At 38.1% G+C, this 13,160-nt stretch overlaps 1 protein-coding gene across 1 annotated transcript in view; it reads left to right on the forward strand.

The window, feature by feature from the left end:
• musk (muscle, skeletal, receptor tyrosine kinase) overlaps positions 1-13,160 on the forward strand; it is a 92,921-nt gene that overhangs the window by 36,067 nt on the left and 43,694 nt on the right. The window contains exons 8-9 of the mRNA XM_058997095.1: positions 7,347-7,353; positions 11,731-11,994. Of these exons, the coding sequence (XP_058853078.1) occupies positions 7,347-7,353; positions 11,731-11,994 (271 nt within the window). The remainder of the gene's footprint in view (positions 1-7,346; positions 7,354-11,730; positions 11,995-13,160) is intronic.

The following is a 13,160-nucleotide window of genomic DNA, read 5'->3' on the forward strand; positions in this document are numbered from 1 at the left end:
TATTATGGCTTCCGGGTTGTTTTTGCGACATCATAGTTACTTTGATTACATGATGTTAAATAACATACACCCACACACACATTATATATATACAGTATATATATATATATATATATATATATATATATATATGTTTAAAGTATGTCTCAATCCTAAAATTCTAGGTGATGCAAAACTTGTGGCCATAGCTGCAGGTTGTCTAGAGTTGTAATTTTAGTAGTTTAAGCAACTAGAACCACACAGCAAGCACACAAACTGCACAAGATGACATCTCTTAAGCCATTGGAGGGTCACAACGTGTAAGGGTCACAATTAACTTGTATCAACTTATATTTGTTTACATTCAAAGTAGCTGTTCTGAAGTTCCAATATACAGACGTGCTCAAATTTGTTGGTACCCCTCCACAAAAAACGAAGAATGCACATTTTTCTCTGAAATAACTTGAAACTGACAAAAGTAATTGGCATCCACCATTGTTTATTCCATATTTAATAGAAATCAGACTTTGCTTTTGATTTTTTATTCAACATAATATTGTAAATAAGAAAACAAATGAAAATGGCATGGACAAAAATAATGGGACCGCTAACCTAATATTTTGTTGCACAACCTTTAGAGGCAATCACTGCAATCAAACGTTTTCTGTAGCTCTCAATGAGACTTCTGCACCTGTTAACAGGTAGTTTGGCCCACTCTTCCTGAGCAAACTGCTCCAGCTGTCTCAGGTTTGATGGGTGCCTTCTCCAGACTGCAAGTTTCAGCTCTTTCCATAGATGTTCGATAGGATTCAGATCAGGACTCATAGAAGGCCACTTCAGAATAGTCTAATGTTGTGTTCTTATCCATTCTTGGGTGCTTTTAGCTGTGTGTTTTGGGTCATTATCCTGTTGGAGAACCCATGACCTGCGACTGAGACAGAGCTTTCTGACACTGGGCAGTACGTTTCGCTCCAGAATGCCTTGATAGTCCTGAGATTTCATTGTGCCCTGCACAGATTCAAGGCACCCTGTGCCAGGCGCAGCAAAGCAGCCCCAAAACATAACAGAGCCTCCTCCATGTTTCACTGTAGGTATGGTGTTCTTTTCTTTGAAAGCTTCATTTTTTCGTCTGTGAACATAGAGCTGATGTGACTTGCCAAAAAGCTCCAGTTTTGACTCATCTGTCCAAAGGATATTCTCCCAGAAGGATTGTGGCTTGTCAATATGCATTTTAGCAAATTCCAGTCTGGCTTTTTTATGTTTTTCTTTCAAAAGTGGAGTCCTCCTGGATCTTCTTCCATGAAGCCCACTTTCGCTCAAAAAGTGACGGATGGTGCGATCAGAAACTGACAGACCTTCACCTTGGAGTTCAGCTTGTATCTCTTTGGCAGTTATCCTTAGTTCTTTTTCTACCATTCGCACTATCCTTCTGTTCACTCTGGGGTTGATTTTCCTCTTGCGGCCGCGCCCAGGGAGGTTGGCTACAGTTCCATGGACCTTAAACTTCTTAGTAATATTTGCAACTGTTGTCACAGGAACATCAAGCTGCTTGGAGATGGTCTTGTAGCCTTTACTTTTACCATGCTTGTCTATTATTTTCTTTCTGATCTCCTCAGACAACTCTCTCCTTTGCTTTCTCTGGTCCATGTTCAGTGTGGTGCACACAATGATACCAAACAGCACAGTGACTACTTTTCTCCATTTAAATAGGCTGAATGACTGATTACAAGATTGGAGACATGTGTGATACTAATTAAAGAAACTAATTAGTTTGAAATATCACTATAATCCAATTATTTATTATCTTTTCTAAGGGGTACCAACAAATGTGTCCAGGCCATTTTAGAATATCTTTGTAGAATAAGCAATAATTCATCTCTTCTCACAACGTCTTTGCTTTATTCTATGACATACCAAAGGCATGCAAGTATACATGATAAAATAGCTTTTAATTTCATCACTTCTCAGGAGGAATGAAGCATTATTTCAATGAGCTGTAAGGGTACCAACAAATTTGAGCACGTCTGTAGATTGAATCATAAACCCATTCACTTAAGCCTCTCATTTTATTTCTGGAGGTATATTAACATTATTATGTTATAAACTACCATTTTCATGTCACATGCCATTTTTTAACCTGGGAGCAAAGATCTAATAGCCTTGCACTAAAAACAACTAATGTCAGTATTGTGTGCACACGGGTCTGCATGAATCTGTCTCTTATTCAGTACTGGCTTGGCAGAGGAGCAGTTAAAAAACACAATCATTGGAAATACCTATGGCTGCATTTTCAAAAACTTTAAATGAAGCCAGATAGTAATATTGGTGTTAAGCAAACCAAAATGCAATCATTTTATATTGGTCCTACAGTGGTTACATTTTCATAAGTGGACAAACTAATGGCACCACAGTTTGCTACCATATAATTTATGGTAATAATATTTACCCATATCCTTCCAACACTCTTCCCCTAGTGTGTGCAAAGTGGAAAACATTAACCTTAATGTTGAGACCTTTGTGTGCTAGACATACTTAGAGGTTAGATAAGATTCTGAGATATATTTACCTTAGCTTGTATGAGTGGAAACACATGTGACATTTTGGGATGAAAACAAAACCTTTACTAAAAAATGAACCCTTTCATGCCAGTAGTGTATAAAGCTGCATACTCATTGCATTGGTGACCGTGGTATTGATCTGTGACTCTCACATATCCATTTTGCTTTATATGCTTTGTTTTTATTCTCAGAAACTCAAGTTTCTAATTCAGTCATTGCTTTTAATTTGCATTTGTGTCTTTATGTTCTCCGGTGTTCCCTTCCTGCTCGTTGAAACACTGATACAGACGAATTTGTCTACACCTGTGTGGCTAGCACAGATAGCGTTTGTTCCTCCTGATATCAGTTCAAATTATACATTTTCAATTAACTGATTTATTTTTATAACTAGCTTCCCCAGAACCCTTATAAAGTTGATAATAGCGAAGAACCAGCATGTCTGATGAAATGTAGAACAGCAACTCTAACTCTAACAGCTGACCCTTCATCGTCATTGCCACTGCAGTAACAGTCAAATGAGAGCTAGTGGAGTCTGAAAAACATTTGGAGCAATTCTGGGTCATCAACAAAAACTACTTCAGATGGCCATGATATTATATTTAATGCAGCATTTTGAAGACCCCCTCCATATACATATAAATATCAAAAGTATTTGGGCAGTTACTTTTTTTTTTTTTGAAAAACCACTAAAAAAAGTGATTTTTATCATTTCTAATTGTTCTGTAAGACAAAGAGAAGGAGATGTGATACCTTTTATTGAACTAACTAAACAATAATTAATCACAAGCTTTGAAGACCTCAAATGTCTCTTCTTCAGGTGAAAGTAGGAAAGAGAGATCGATGTTTACATTCAAATGTGGCATCAGAACTTTAACAAAAAGAGCCCATTTTGATCACTACAATTCCATGCAAGCAAAAAAGCTGTGTTGAAAAAAAAACAGGATGAGTGGCTGCATAATAAACAATGACAATAACAAAGACCAAATAAATACATTATAAGAATAAAATGTAAACATTTTAACAGTAAATACTAATAAAGGGAAATAATAGTGAAAAAATAATTGTTCTATTGAAAGATATAAATTAAAGTAGAGATTCAGCTTTATAATAAAACAACAAATTATTACATAACATGAAAAACTAATTTCATACTTTGACAAAAGTATTTGGGCACCCTTACATTAGTATTTTGTGTGCCCACCCTTTGCTTCCTTTACAGCTTGCAGTTTTTTTTTTGTATTTTGAAACCAGTTCCTGACATCTTTCCAGAGATATTTTGCCCATTCTTCAACACATACAGCTTTGAGTTCTGCAATCGACTTTGGTTTCCTTTTTTTGCAAGAGCAGCCTTCAAGTCAATCCATAACATCTCGATGGGATTCAAGTCTGGGGACTGAGATGGCCAATCCATAACTGTAATCTTCCTTTTTTCAGAATTTTCTTTGTAGACTTCGCAGAATGCTTAGGGTCATTATCCTGCTGGAAAATAAACTTCCGTCAAATAAGCCTTCCAGCACTGGGTAACAAATAAGAGTGCAAAATGTCTTGATATTTTGCACCATTAATTGATTCTTCCACAATACAAAGGTTGCCAGTGCCTGAGGAAGAAAAACAAGCGTATACCATCACACAAACGGCACCATGTTTAACACTGGGCGTGATTAACTTTTCTTTTCTCCTCTCTTCCTCCAAACATGTTGCTTACTTGGTGAAAAAAAATTATTCTGGATTTGTCTGACCATAAAATCTGGTTGAAGAAATCGTCAGGCTTCTTAAAGTACAGTAATCCGTCGCATATTCGACTGCGTTGGGGCCAGAGTAAGGGCGGATAAATGAATCCTGTTTTAAATACCATTATACACAGCTGTAACAATTACTATATTCACACAATTATTGTTTTGAGATTCAGCTTTTATTAGGAAGCTCCCCTAAATCCCTTGTTTAGAAAGATACAGGGTATTAATGCTTGTGTAGCCATCTGCCGTGTGGGTGCATGCATTCGCTGCTGAGTGCCAGGGAGGAGATCAAGACAGAAGTTGAAGTTGATACATCCCGTGGGCGAACCAGATTTTTTTTACATATCAACACACTGAGCCACTCACGTGACACGACCAGCAATGGTTACACACGAAGCACATACAACACAGTGTATGAAAACTTTGGTAGGATCTACAATCTCTGAACTGTACTGTGATTCTTGAAATGTATTTTTTGTTTACGACTGTAAGTCGCCCTGGTTAAGGGCATCTGCTAAGAAATAAATAATAATAATAATAATAATAATAATAATAATAATAATAATAATCTTCTCTGTTAAATAATAAACTAACGTAGCTGAAGTGATTGATCATGGTGGATATGTGACAGGCGGATACGCGATGGATTACTGTATTCAATTGAAAACTCCAATCACTTTCTTTTGTGTATTGTTTTTAACAAAGGTTTGCATCTTGGTTTTCACCCATGGACATTCATCTTGTTAAGGTATTGTTGAATTGTTCGCTCGTGAATTTCTTGACCATCTTCTCTCAATTCTTGTGTCAAATCTTTGAAGTAATCCGAGGATTTTGTTGGCTGCTCGAACCATTTTTCTTCCAGATTTTGCAGAAATCTTTCTTAGGCTTCCAGACCTGGAGCTAGCTGCAGTAGTTCCTGCTCCCCTGTGTTTGTCAATAATAGCCCACACAGTGCTTTTCGGTAAACCAAGTCCTTCTGCTATTTTTCTGGTAGTTTCTCCTTTTTCGTTTAGTTGTATCACTGCCATTTTGAGATTGTTGCTGTAAATTTCCAATTTATTTTTCAGCATTTGATGATTACACCGTGTAACAATTTTTTTTTTTTTGTTTGGTTCCTGGGTAGTAAGTGTTATTTCCTAATTGCTTATGCCTCAAAAGTATAGAAAATGGCTATTATTCCCCACAAACTTTGCTTTTGTGACCAGGACAGTGATATTTTGAAATTTACCTATTTTCTAGAACATTCCAGATAGATTCAGTGCTGAGTAAACTTGGAGTAACTTCTAGAACTTTCTAGAACTTTCCAGTAATATAAATAGTAGTATAAATACAGGGGCCTTAAGCCCACCAGTTCAGTTTAGTTCCAGCTGCCTAAGTGGATACATATCTGCATTTTTCTGAGATGGCATCAAGGTCATAGGAGACTTCAAAACGGTGGCATTCCTGATGGGTCTCCAAGGCGGTTTTACCAAGTTTCCCTGCTATCTTTGCCTTTGGGACAGCAGGGACACCAAGGCGCACTACCACAGGCGGGACTGGCCACAGCGGACCGAGGTCTCTGTGGGGAGCAACAACGTCAAGTGGGAGCCACTGGTGGACCCCCGGAAGGTGCTGATGCCACCACTGGACATCAAAATGGGCCTTATGAAACAATTTGTCAGAGCTCTAGATAAGGAGTTGGCAGCCTTCAAGTACCTTCCAGACTTCTTCCCTAAGCTGTCTGAGGCAAAGGTCAAAGCCAGTGTCTTCGTCGGACCACAGATAAAGAAGATCCTGGAGTGCAATGAATTCCCCAAGAAGCTCACTAGTAAGGAGAAAGTGGCTTGGAACAGCTTTGTCCGCCGCTACCAAGGACAGTATAACGAGAACATGATGGGAGACTACATTTGGGGGCTGATTCGTGAACGTGATTTACAGTATAATCGTAAATCTCGAAAAACAACTCACTTCTAAATCTTTTGTAGTCATTTTTGTATTACTTTAGAATAAATACATGTTAATTTGGATTCATATGTTGTTTTTTTCTGACTTTATGTGAACGAAAAGACACAAATTTGCCCGTTTTCTCATTGAAAATAGGTACATTTCAAAATATCACTGTCCTGGTCACAAAAGCAAAGTTTGTGGGGAATAATAGCCATTTTCTATACTTTTGAGGCATAAGCAATTAGGAAATAACACTTACTACCCAGGAACAAAAATTGTGTTACATAGTGTTATGTATTTATTCTACAATTATCATCAGGTGTTGGTTTTCAATCATGATAATTGTCAATAATTATCAACAAATGGGTTTCATGCAAAATATGTTGATTGCCCAGATACTTTTGTCAATGTATGAAATTCGTTTTTGCATGTTACTTTTCATTGTATCTGTGTTATGTAATAATTTCTTGCTTTATTATAAAACTGAATTTCTATTTTATGTCTTTCAATCAAACAATTAGAAATTACAGAAATCACTTTGTGGTTTTTCAAATTAACTGCCCAAATACTCTGTGACTGTGTGTGTGTGTGTGTGTGTGTGTGTGTGTATGTGTGTGTTTATATATATAACACTCATGTTTATAGTTATTGTGAAAAAAGACAACACAATACATGTTGTTTACAGTTTTCCTTATTTTTTTCAATTTCAAAGATTAGAAACAAAAATAATGTACAAGCATATTACAATGTAACAGAGAAAGAGAGATATTAATGGAGAAAAAAAAAACATAAGCTGCTTCCCACTTCCCATTGCTTGTCCTATTATGTGTCGTGAGCAGCTGGGTTTTTAGAACTGTTTTCTTTGTTCAGAGGTTTCTATGAAGGAAGTGTTACCAACTTTGTTTTCTCAGACTGTAACAATCCAGCCCTCGTCAGGGCCTATGCGCCTGTTAAAATTCACACCTGTTCCCAGACTCCAGGTCCCAGACACAATCCCAGGCTGATTCCATCATATCAGCATGGTTTGCAGCTTCTCCATGCACACACCGACCTCTCTCATTAATGGGTGGAAACTATGTAACCTTCTTTTTCTTCTTTTCTCCAATTATTCTCCTTGTTTATACTGGATCCTGCCGCTTCCCTATAGAATGGAGGTAAGCAATTAAACATTTATAATCAAGTATTTTAAAGTATAATAAAACGATGGTACCTTAGAGGTTATCAGCCATTCTGTTACTTCTGCCTGATGCTGATACCAAGTAACAGAAGTCAATCTAATTTGTGACTTGTAAAGGAACCACAATGAACATTTTAAAGCATCCATGTTAAAACCTTTGTATTCATATAATTATTGGTGCTGTATGTATAAGGGTATATGTTTAGTTTTACGTAAATTGACACACAGATTACATTTTGTTTGAAGTTTGCTAATTGCAATAGATGGCCAATAGGCTTTATGCTCATGCAACAGTGGTCAGTGATTTATGTAATCACAGTAAGTTACAGTTTTCCTTAAACTGAACAGACCATACTTTTATATACATGTGTGGCAGGGCAAGAGCCCTGCCTGTGTATGTACTGGGTATTCACAGTGTGTGTGATTATTTTGTAGTGACCATAGTGGTGGGTTGAAGTAGGAGTCTGTGTGAAGTCTGAAAGAAACTGTAAAGGTACTGTGTGAACCTGGGTATTCAGTGTAAAACTTGTATACCGTATGTAACAAGTGGTTTTGTTGAAACGGGTAAACCACTTAGCGGTCCCATGCTAGTGTAAGTGTGGGTAAAAGTTTAGCTAGTGCTCCAAGTGGGACCTAGGCTTTTGTTTTGTGTTCTGTTTATTTTGTTTATCTGTGTGAATAAAAGTGCACGAAAGTGCGAAACGTGCAGTTCTGGTATCTGGGTCTGCTGTTTGAAACGTGCAGTTCTGGTATCTGGGTCTGCTGTTTGAAACATGCAGTTCTGGTATCTGGGTCTGCTGTTTGAAACGTGCAGTTCTGGTATCTGGGTCTGCTGTTTGAAACGTGCAGTTCTGGTATCTGCGTCTGCTGTTTGAAACGTGCAGTTCTGGTATCTGGGTCTGCTGTTTGAAACGTGCAGTTCTGGTATCTGGGTCTGCTGTTTGAAACGTGCAGTTCTGGTATCTGCGTCTGCTGTTTGAAACATGCAGTTCTGGTATCTGGGTCTGCTGTTTGAAACATGCAGTTCTGGTATCTGGGTCTGCTGTTTGAAACGTGCAGTTCTGGTATCTGCGTCTGCTGTTTGAAACATGCAGTTCTGGTATCTGGGTCTGCTGTTTGAAACGTGCAGTTCTGGTATCTGGGTCTGCTGTTTGAAAGGTGCAGTTCTGGTATCTGGGTCTGCTGTTTGAAAGGTGCAGTTCTGGTATCTGGGTCTGCTGTTTGAAAGGTGCAGTTCTGGTATCTGGGTCTGCTGTTTGAAACGTGCAGTTCTGGTATCTGGGTCTGCTGTTTGAAAGGTGCAGTTCTGGTATCTGGGTCTGCTGTTTGAAACATGTAGTTCTGGTATCTGGGTCTGCTGTTTGAAAGGTGCAAACCAGCGTTAGCAGAGATGCTTTGTTACTTATGGTCCGTGCACTACAAAATGATCACACACACCATGAATACATCTGAAATGACTGTTTAATGAAAATGTGTAGCAGGGTATGTTCCACTGCATAAATTTGCTAAAGGAACTGATAACACAGTTATTAAAATGGTTTATTTTAAATCATCAGTGTTTCAATTGGGGATAAAGCAAAGCAGATGGAATAGAATTTGAATAAATGTAAATTTATGAGATGCAGTTCCCATGTCAAATGTTGCCTCCAAGTAGGTTTGTGTGATTTATGTGAGGTGTAAGAATGAATTCCATGCAAAAAAAAAACAAAACAAAAAAGGGTTCATAGCTCCACTGTCTTCGGTAATTAACAAATAGAAAATAAATTATTTAGTAAAGGAGTAAATAATACATAATATATACAGTTCTATTAATAAAAAAACATCCATAGTTAATAAAAATAGACTTTGTATTAAAAAAACATTTAAGTAAGGAGGTAAATACTCACTCGGTTCCTCATTTCAAGCTAAAAATGTATGCGCTTTAGTTTCAATACCAAAATTACAGGAAGATGGTGTTTTGTTTGACTGACATTAAAAAATCATTTTTCATTTGGATTATTCTGGCTCTTAAAATGTATTTTTAAATGTTGTAGAAAACAATACAGAACCAGCAGTATTTATTTTTGTTTAAAAAGGTCTTTCTGTGAAAGAAATAATTTTCTGGTTGAGAGGAAGTTCTAGAATCGAGAGTCATATTTTGTTGAAATCTAAGGATCCATAGTTATCCAATCCAGTATACTGGAATCATTTCATGGATCAACTATGGTTCCTGTTTATGCAATAAGCTCCATTGCAGGATGTGCTTGTCCCGCAATGGATGAGAAATACATATTATTTATGTTTTCAAAATAAATAAATATTACCAATGAAGCACAGTATAATATTTGTTATACGTAGCCAGTGACAAGATAGCACTGAGGCCCAAGATGGAATTTGAGACTCAGAGACAGAAGCTGCAGTGAAGCACTGTTGCGCACATTTATTTAACACAAAAACAAAACACAATAACAAAGTGAAAAGGCACAAGGGTCAAAACAAAAGGTTTAAACAAAATCCACAAATGTACACAATCACTGCTGTCAGACTGGGCATTCGCCTTCACTGACCTGATACAAACACAGTTTTACATACCTAATAAAACCTCCCTCTCATAAAACAAAGGCTTTAACCAGGGCCGGCCTTAGAGCAAGGCCTAGGGCCCCACACCTAAGGGGCCCCCGCGCGCATCTTCAGAGTCGAAACAGTCTCGCAAGTATTATGTCGGCCCCTCGCACAAGTCAGGCCATTGTAAAAGTAAAATTAAAAATATAAAGAAATTCAAGTCAACAAGGAGCTCTGCTGTCGTATCAAGACAAACTGGCAAATAAAAATCTGCTTCGGGAAGCAAATGAATCCGATTCAGACTCTTCACAATAATCATCTCCAAAATATTGATTTCTGCTTACCAATGTAACGTTACCACATTTGCACTTTCTGACAGACAAAGTGGACATATTTCGTCATGTGAGTGTACTCGATCATAAGAAATTTATTTTTAAAAATGCAACATCTGAGGGTTAGCTGTCTGATAGGCTAATCAATAGTCCCTCTTTACATTCCACCGAAAAAACCAAGACACGGTGCAGGACAGTGCAGCATCGTCTTTTAGTTTTACTGGAGGCTTTTCTTAAAGTGAGTAGGCTACTATTAATCGATAACAAAATCGAGATTGTGTGTATTAAAGTAAGACGGACCACCACACCAACGGTCTGAATAGGTATCTGCAACAAATGTTTGGAAGTACACTCGCAAATGCAGCGTGTGGGATAGTGTTTTTTTTTTGGTGGGGGGGGTCGTCACCCTCCAGGGCCCTGGCTTTAGCCGCATTTTATACATGGGGCCACTCCCCAATTAACACTCAATTACCTAATAGGGAAATAGCCACACCTGTGATTGTTGGCAGGGACAGATTTAATCCCATCCCTGCCAACCTTACATTCCCACACACACACTATTTACATTTTAGAGCTTTCGCCCTGCCACAGAGCCCTATGATGAAGCAAAGGCACAAGTAATGGTACAAAACTAGCAAGACACAACTTGGTTAAAATACTGTTCTGAGTATCTTATCACCAGAGCTATACAAGTACATTTTTTCCTCCCTGAACATGTTCCTATGCCTTTGTCCATGGTCTACTCTACCAGGATCAAAATGTCTATTGTAACTTTCACAATATATCTGTATTTTGTATGGAGAGTCAATAGTCTGCCACAAACCCTATAGCTCCATATGGAGGTACAAATAACATATAAAACTATAGGATACTGGGCAGATACAAATTTCAGCCTTTAAAATGCAATTGTGAAAAAAAAAAACACACACACACACTTTGGTTGGGCTGGATCAGTCTTGGATTTCAAGGGCACCTAGACTAAGAGTACTGTTACTGTAGTATTTAAATGGGTTTATGCAACTGCTGTTGAGATCTGCAGTCATAGAACTGGAATATGCAAGTCAGAATATGCAAGTCAGAATATACTAGTAATATCCTTATATAATGTGTCAAAGTATTACAGTTATAAACTTGAATCTAGTTGTGTGGACAAATATAATAGACATCTGTGGTGGATTATAAACTACATTAGCCTACATACTGCAAGAGGGTGATATCAGTTCAGATTCAGTAAGCATTTGCTACACAAAGTACTGTAGGTAGGCTCTCTTAAATAAACACACGTTTTTGAATATTAATTTAATGTATCCTTTCAGAAATACAAAATGAGTGCAAACATTTGACTGGGCATGTTGGGCACCTAGTTTGCTCAAGGTACAACTCAAAAGCAGCAGCATTCTGTCTTGAATCATACTTCTAAAACCAGTTTGTTGTGCCACAAAATTGTACTTGTGTTAATACCTGTTGTTTTTATGCACCAGGTTATACAAAGGTAGTTCAGGCTACTGCAGCACCTACCGGGGTAGCGTGTGCAAAGGCTCCTTGCAGAAAGAATCCCTCATTTTCTTCAACTCCTCGTATGCGGATCCTGAGGAGACCCAGGAGTTCCTTGTCCAGAGTGCCTGGGCAGAGTTGGATGCAGTCAGTTCCTTCTGTCGTCCGGCTGCAGAATCCTTGCTGTGCCATTACATATTCCAGGACTGCAACCCATCTGGACTGGGGCCAGCTCCCAAACCAATCTGCAGGTATAGTGCAGTATGTTTGTTGGATATTGCTTTGTAAAGTAAACTGAACCAAGCAAGTACTTCATGAAAACAAGTATTGTAATTGTATCATACAGATAGTTATGGATGAATGGACTGACAGACTCCTCCATTTATCTCCACAATCATACATATACTCAGTCACTTTTGCCAAATAATGTTAATACCAAGTTTCATGATAATTGGATAATCTGTTCTCCAGATGTATGAAATAATCTGAAGTGTGATATATGTACGTACGACTGCCTTCACTGTATCCGCTTCGCAGGGCATTTCATCCCCAATGGGGGATAATAAGGGATGTATTTAGAAGGAAGGAAGGGCCTGACACCCGGATGAGTGAAAAAAGGTTCTTCAGAGAATGTAACCCTGTTATCGGGGTTTTTTTAATACACAAAGCCAGCTGACCCACTTACTTTATTCCCAATGTTTAACAGGGTGAAGAGCCTGTACATTTATTTGTTTATTTATTTTTAGAACGGGGCTTCCCCCTCCACCCCGGTGTTATTTTGTATTTGTATTATGATTTATTTATGTTTGTAAATATGATGCCGAAGGGCCGTATGTTTTGTTATTTTGTTTTATTTAGAACGTGTTCTGGCAGAGGCGAGATTGGTGCTCGTCCTCTGCCAGGAATAATTAATAACCTTGTGCAGATTGTGGCCGAGGGGTAATGAGATAATTGATAGTTAACCCCTCGGCCACAGTAAATAAAAGCCTGCAGCTCTCAGCACTCGTGGTGGGTGTTCAAGAGGAGAAACGAGAGCGAGCAAGGAGCGAGAGATTAATCTAAAAACGAAACTAAAACCTATAGGTTCCGTGAAGGCTCCTGCCCAGCCGGACCTCAGTATTGAGTTTTTGTGTTCGTGATTTGTTTTGTTTAATTATTTATTTTCACTCTGTGAGCAAGTTTCTTTCTGTTTGAACTTTTTATTTTATTTTTGTATTTAAATAAACGGCGCACGGTGCATCTTTTTGCTCTGTAGTACTTGCCTTTGTTTGTTTTTGTTCCTGGTGCTGGCCTGACGTCACCACTTAGCCACCCTGTCACGCCATGTAATAGGCAGCTACCCCTTTTGGCCTCTCTTACACACCATTTTGTGTTATTCAAGAATTGTAGTTGACTTGGTCTTTCAACTTCTATATAT

This window comes from Acipenser ruthenus, chromosome 2 (genome assembly GCF_902713425.1).
Source record: "Acipenser ruthenus chromosome 2, fAciRut3.2 maternal haplotype, whole genome shotgun sequence".
In the NCBI taxonomy this organism is placed as follows: domain Eukaryota; kingdom Metazoa; phylum Chordata; class Actinopteri; order Acipenseriformes; family Acipenseridae; genus Acipenser; species Acipenser ruthenus.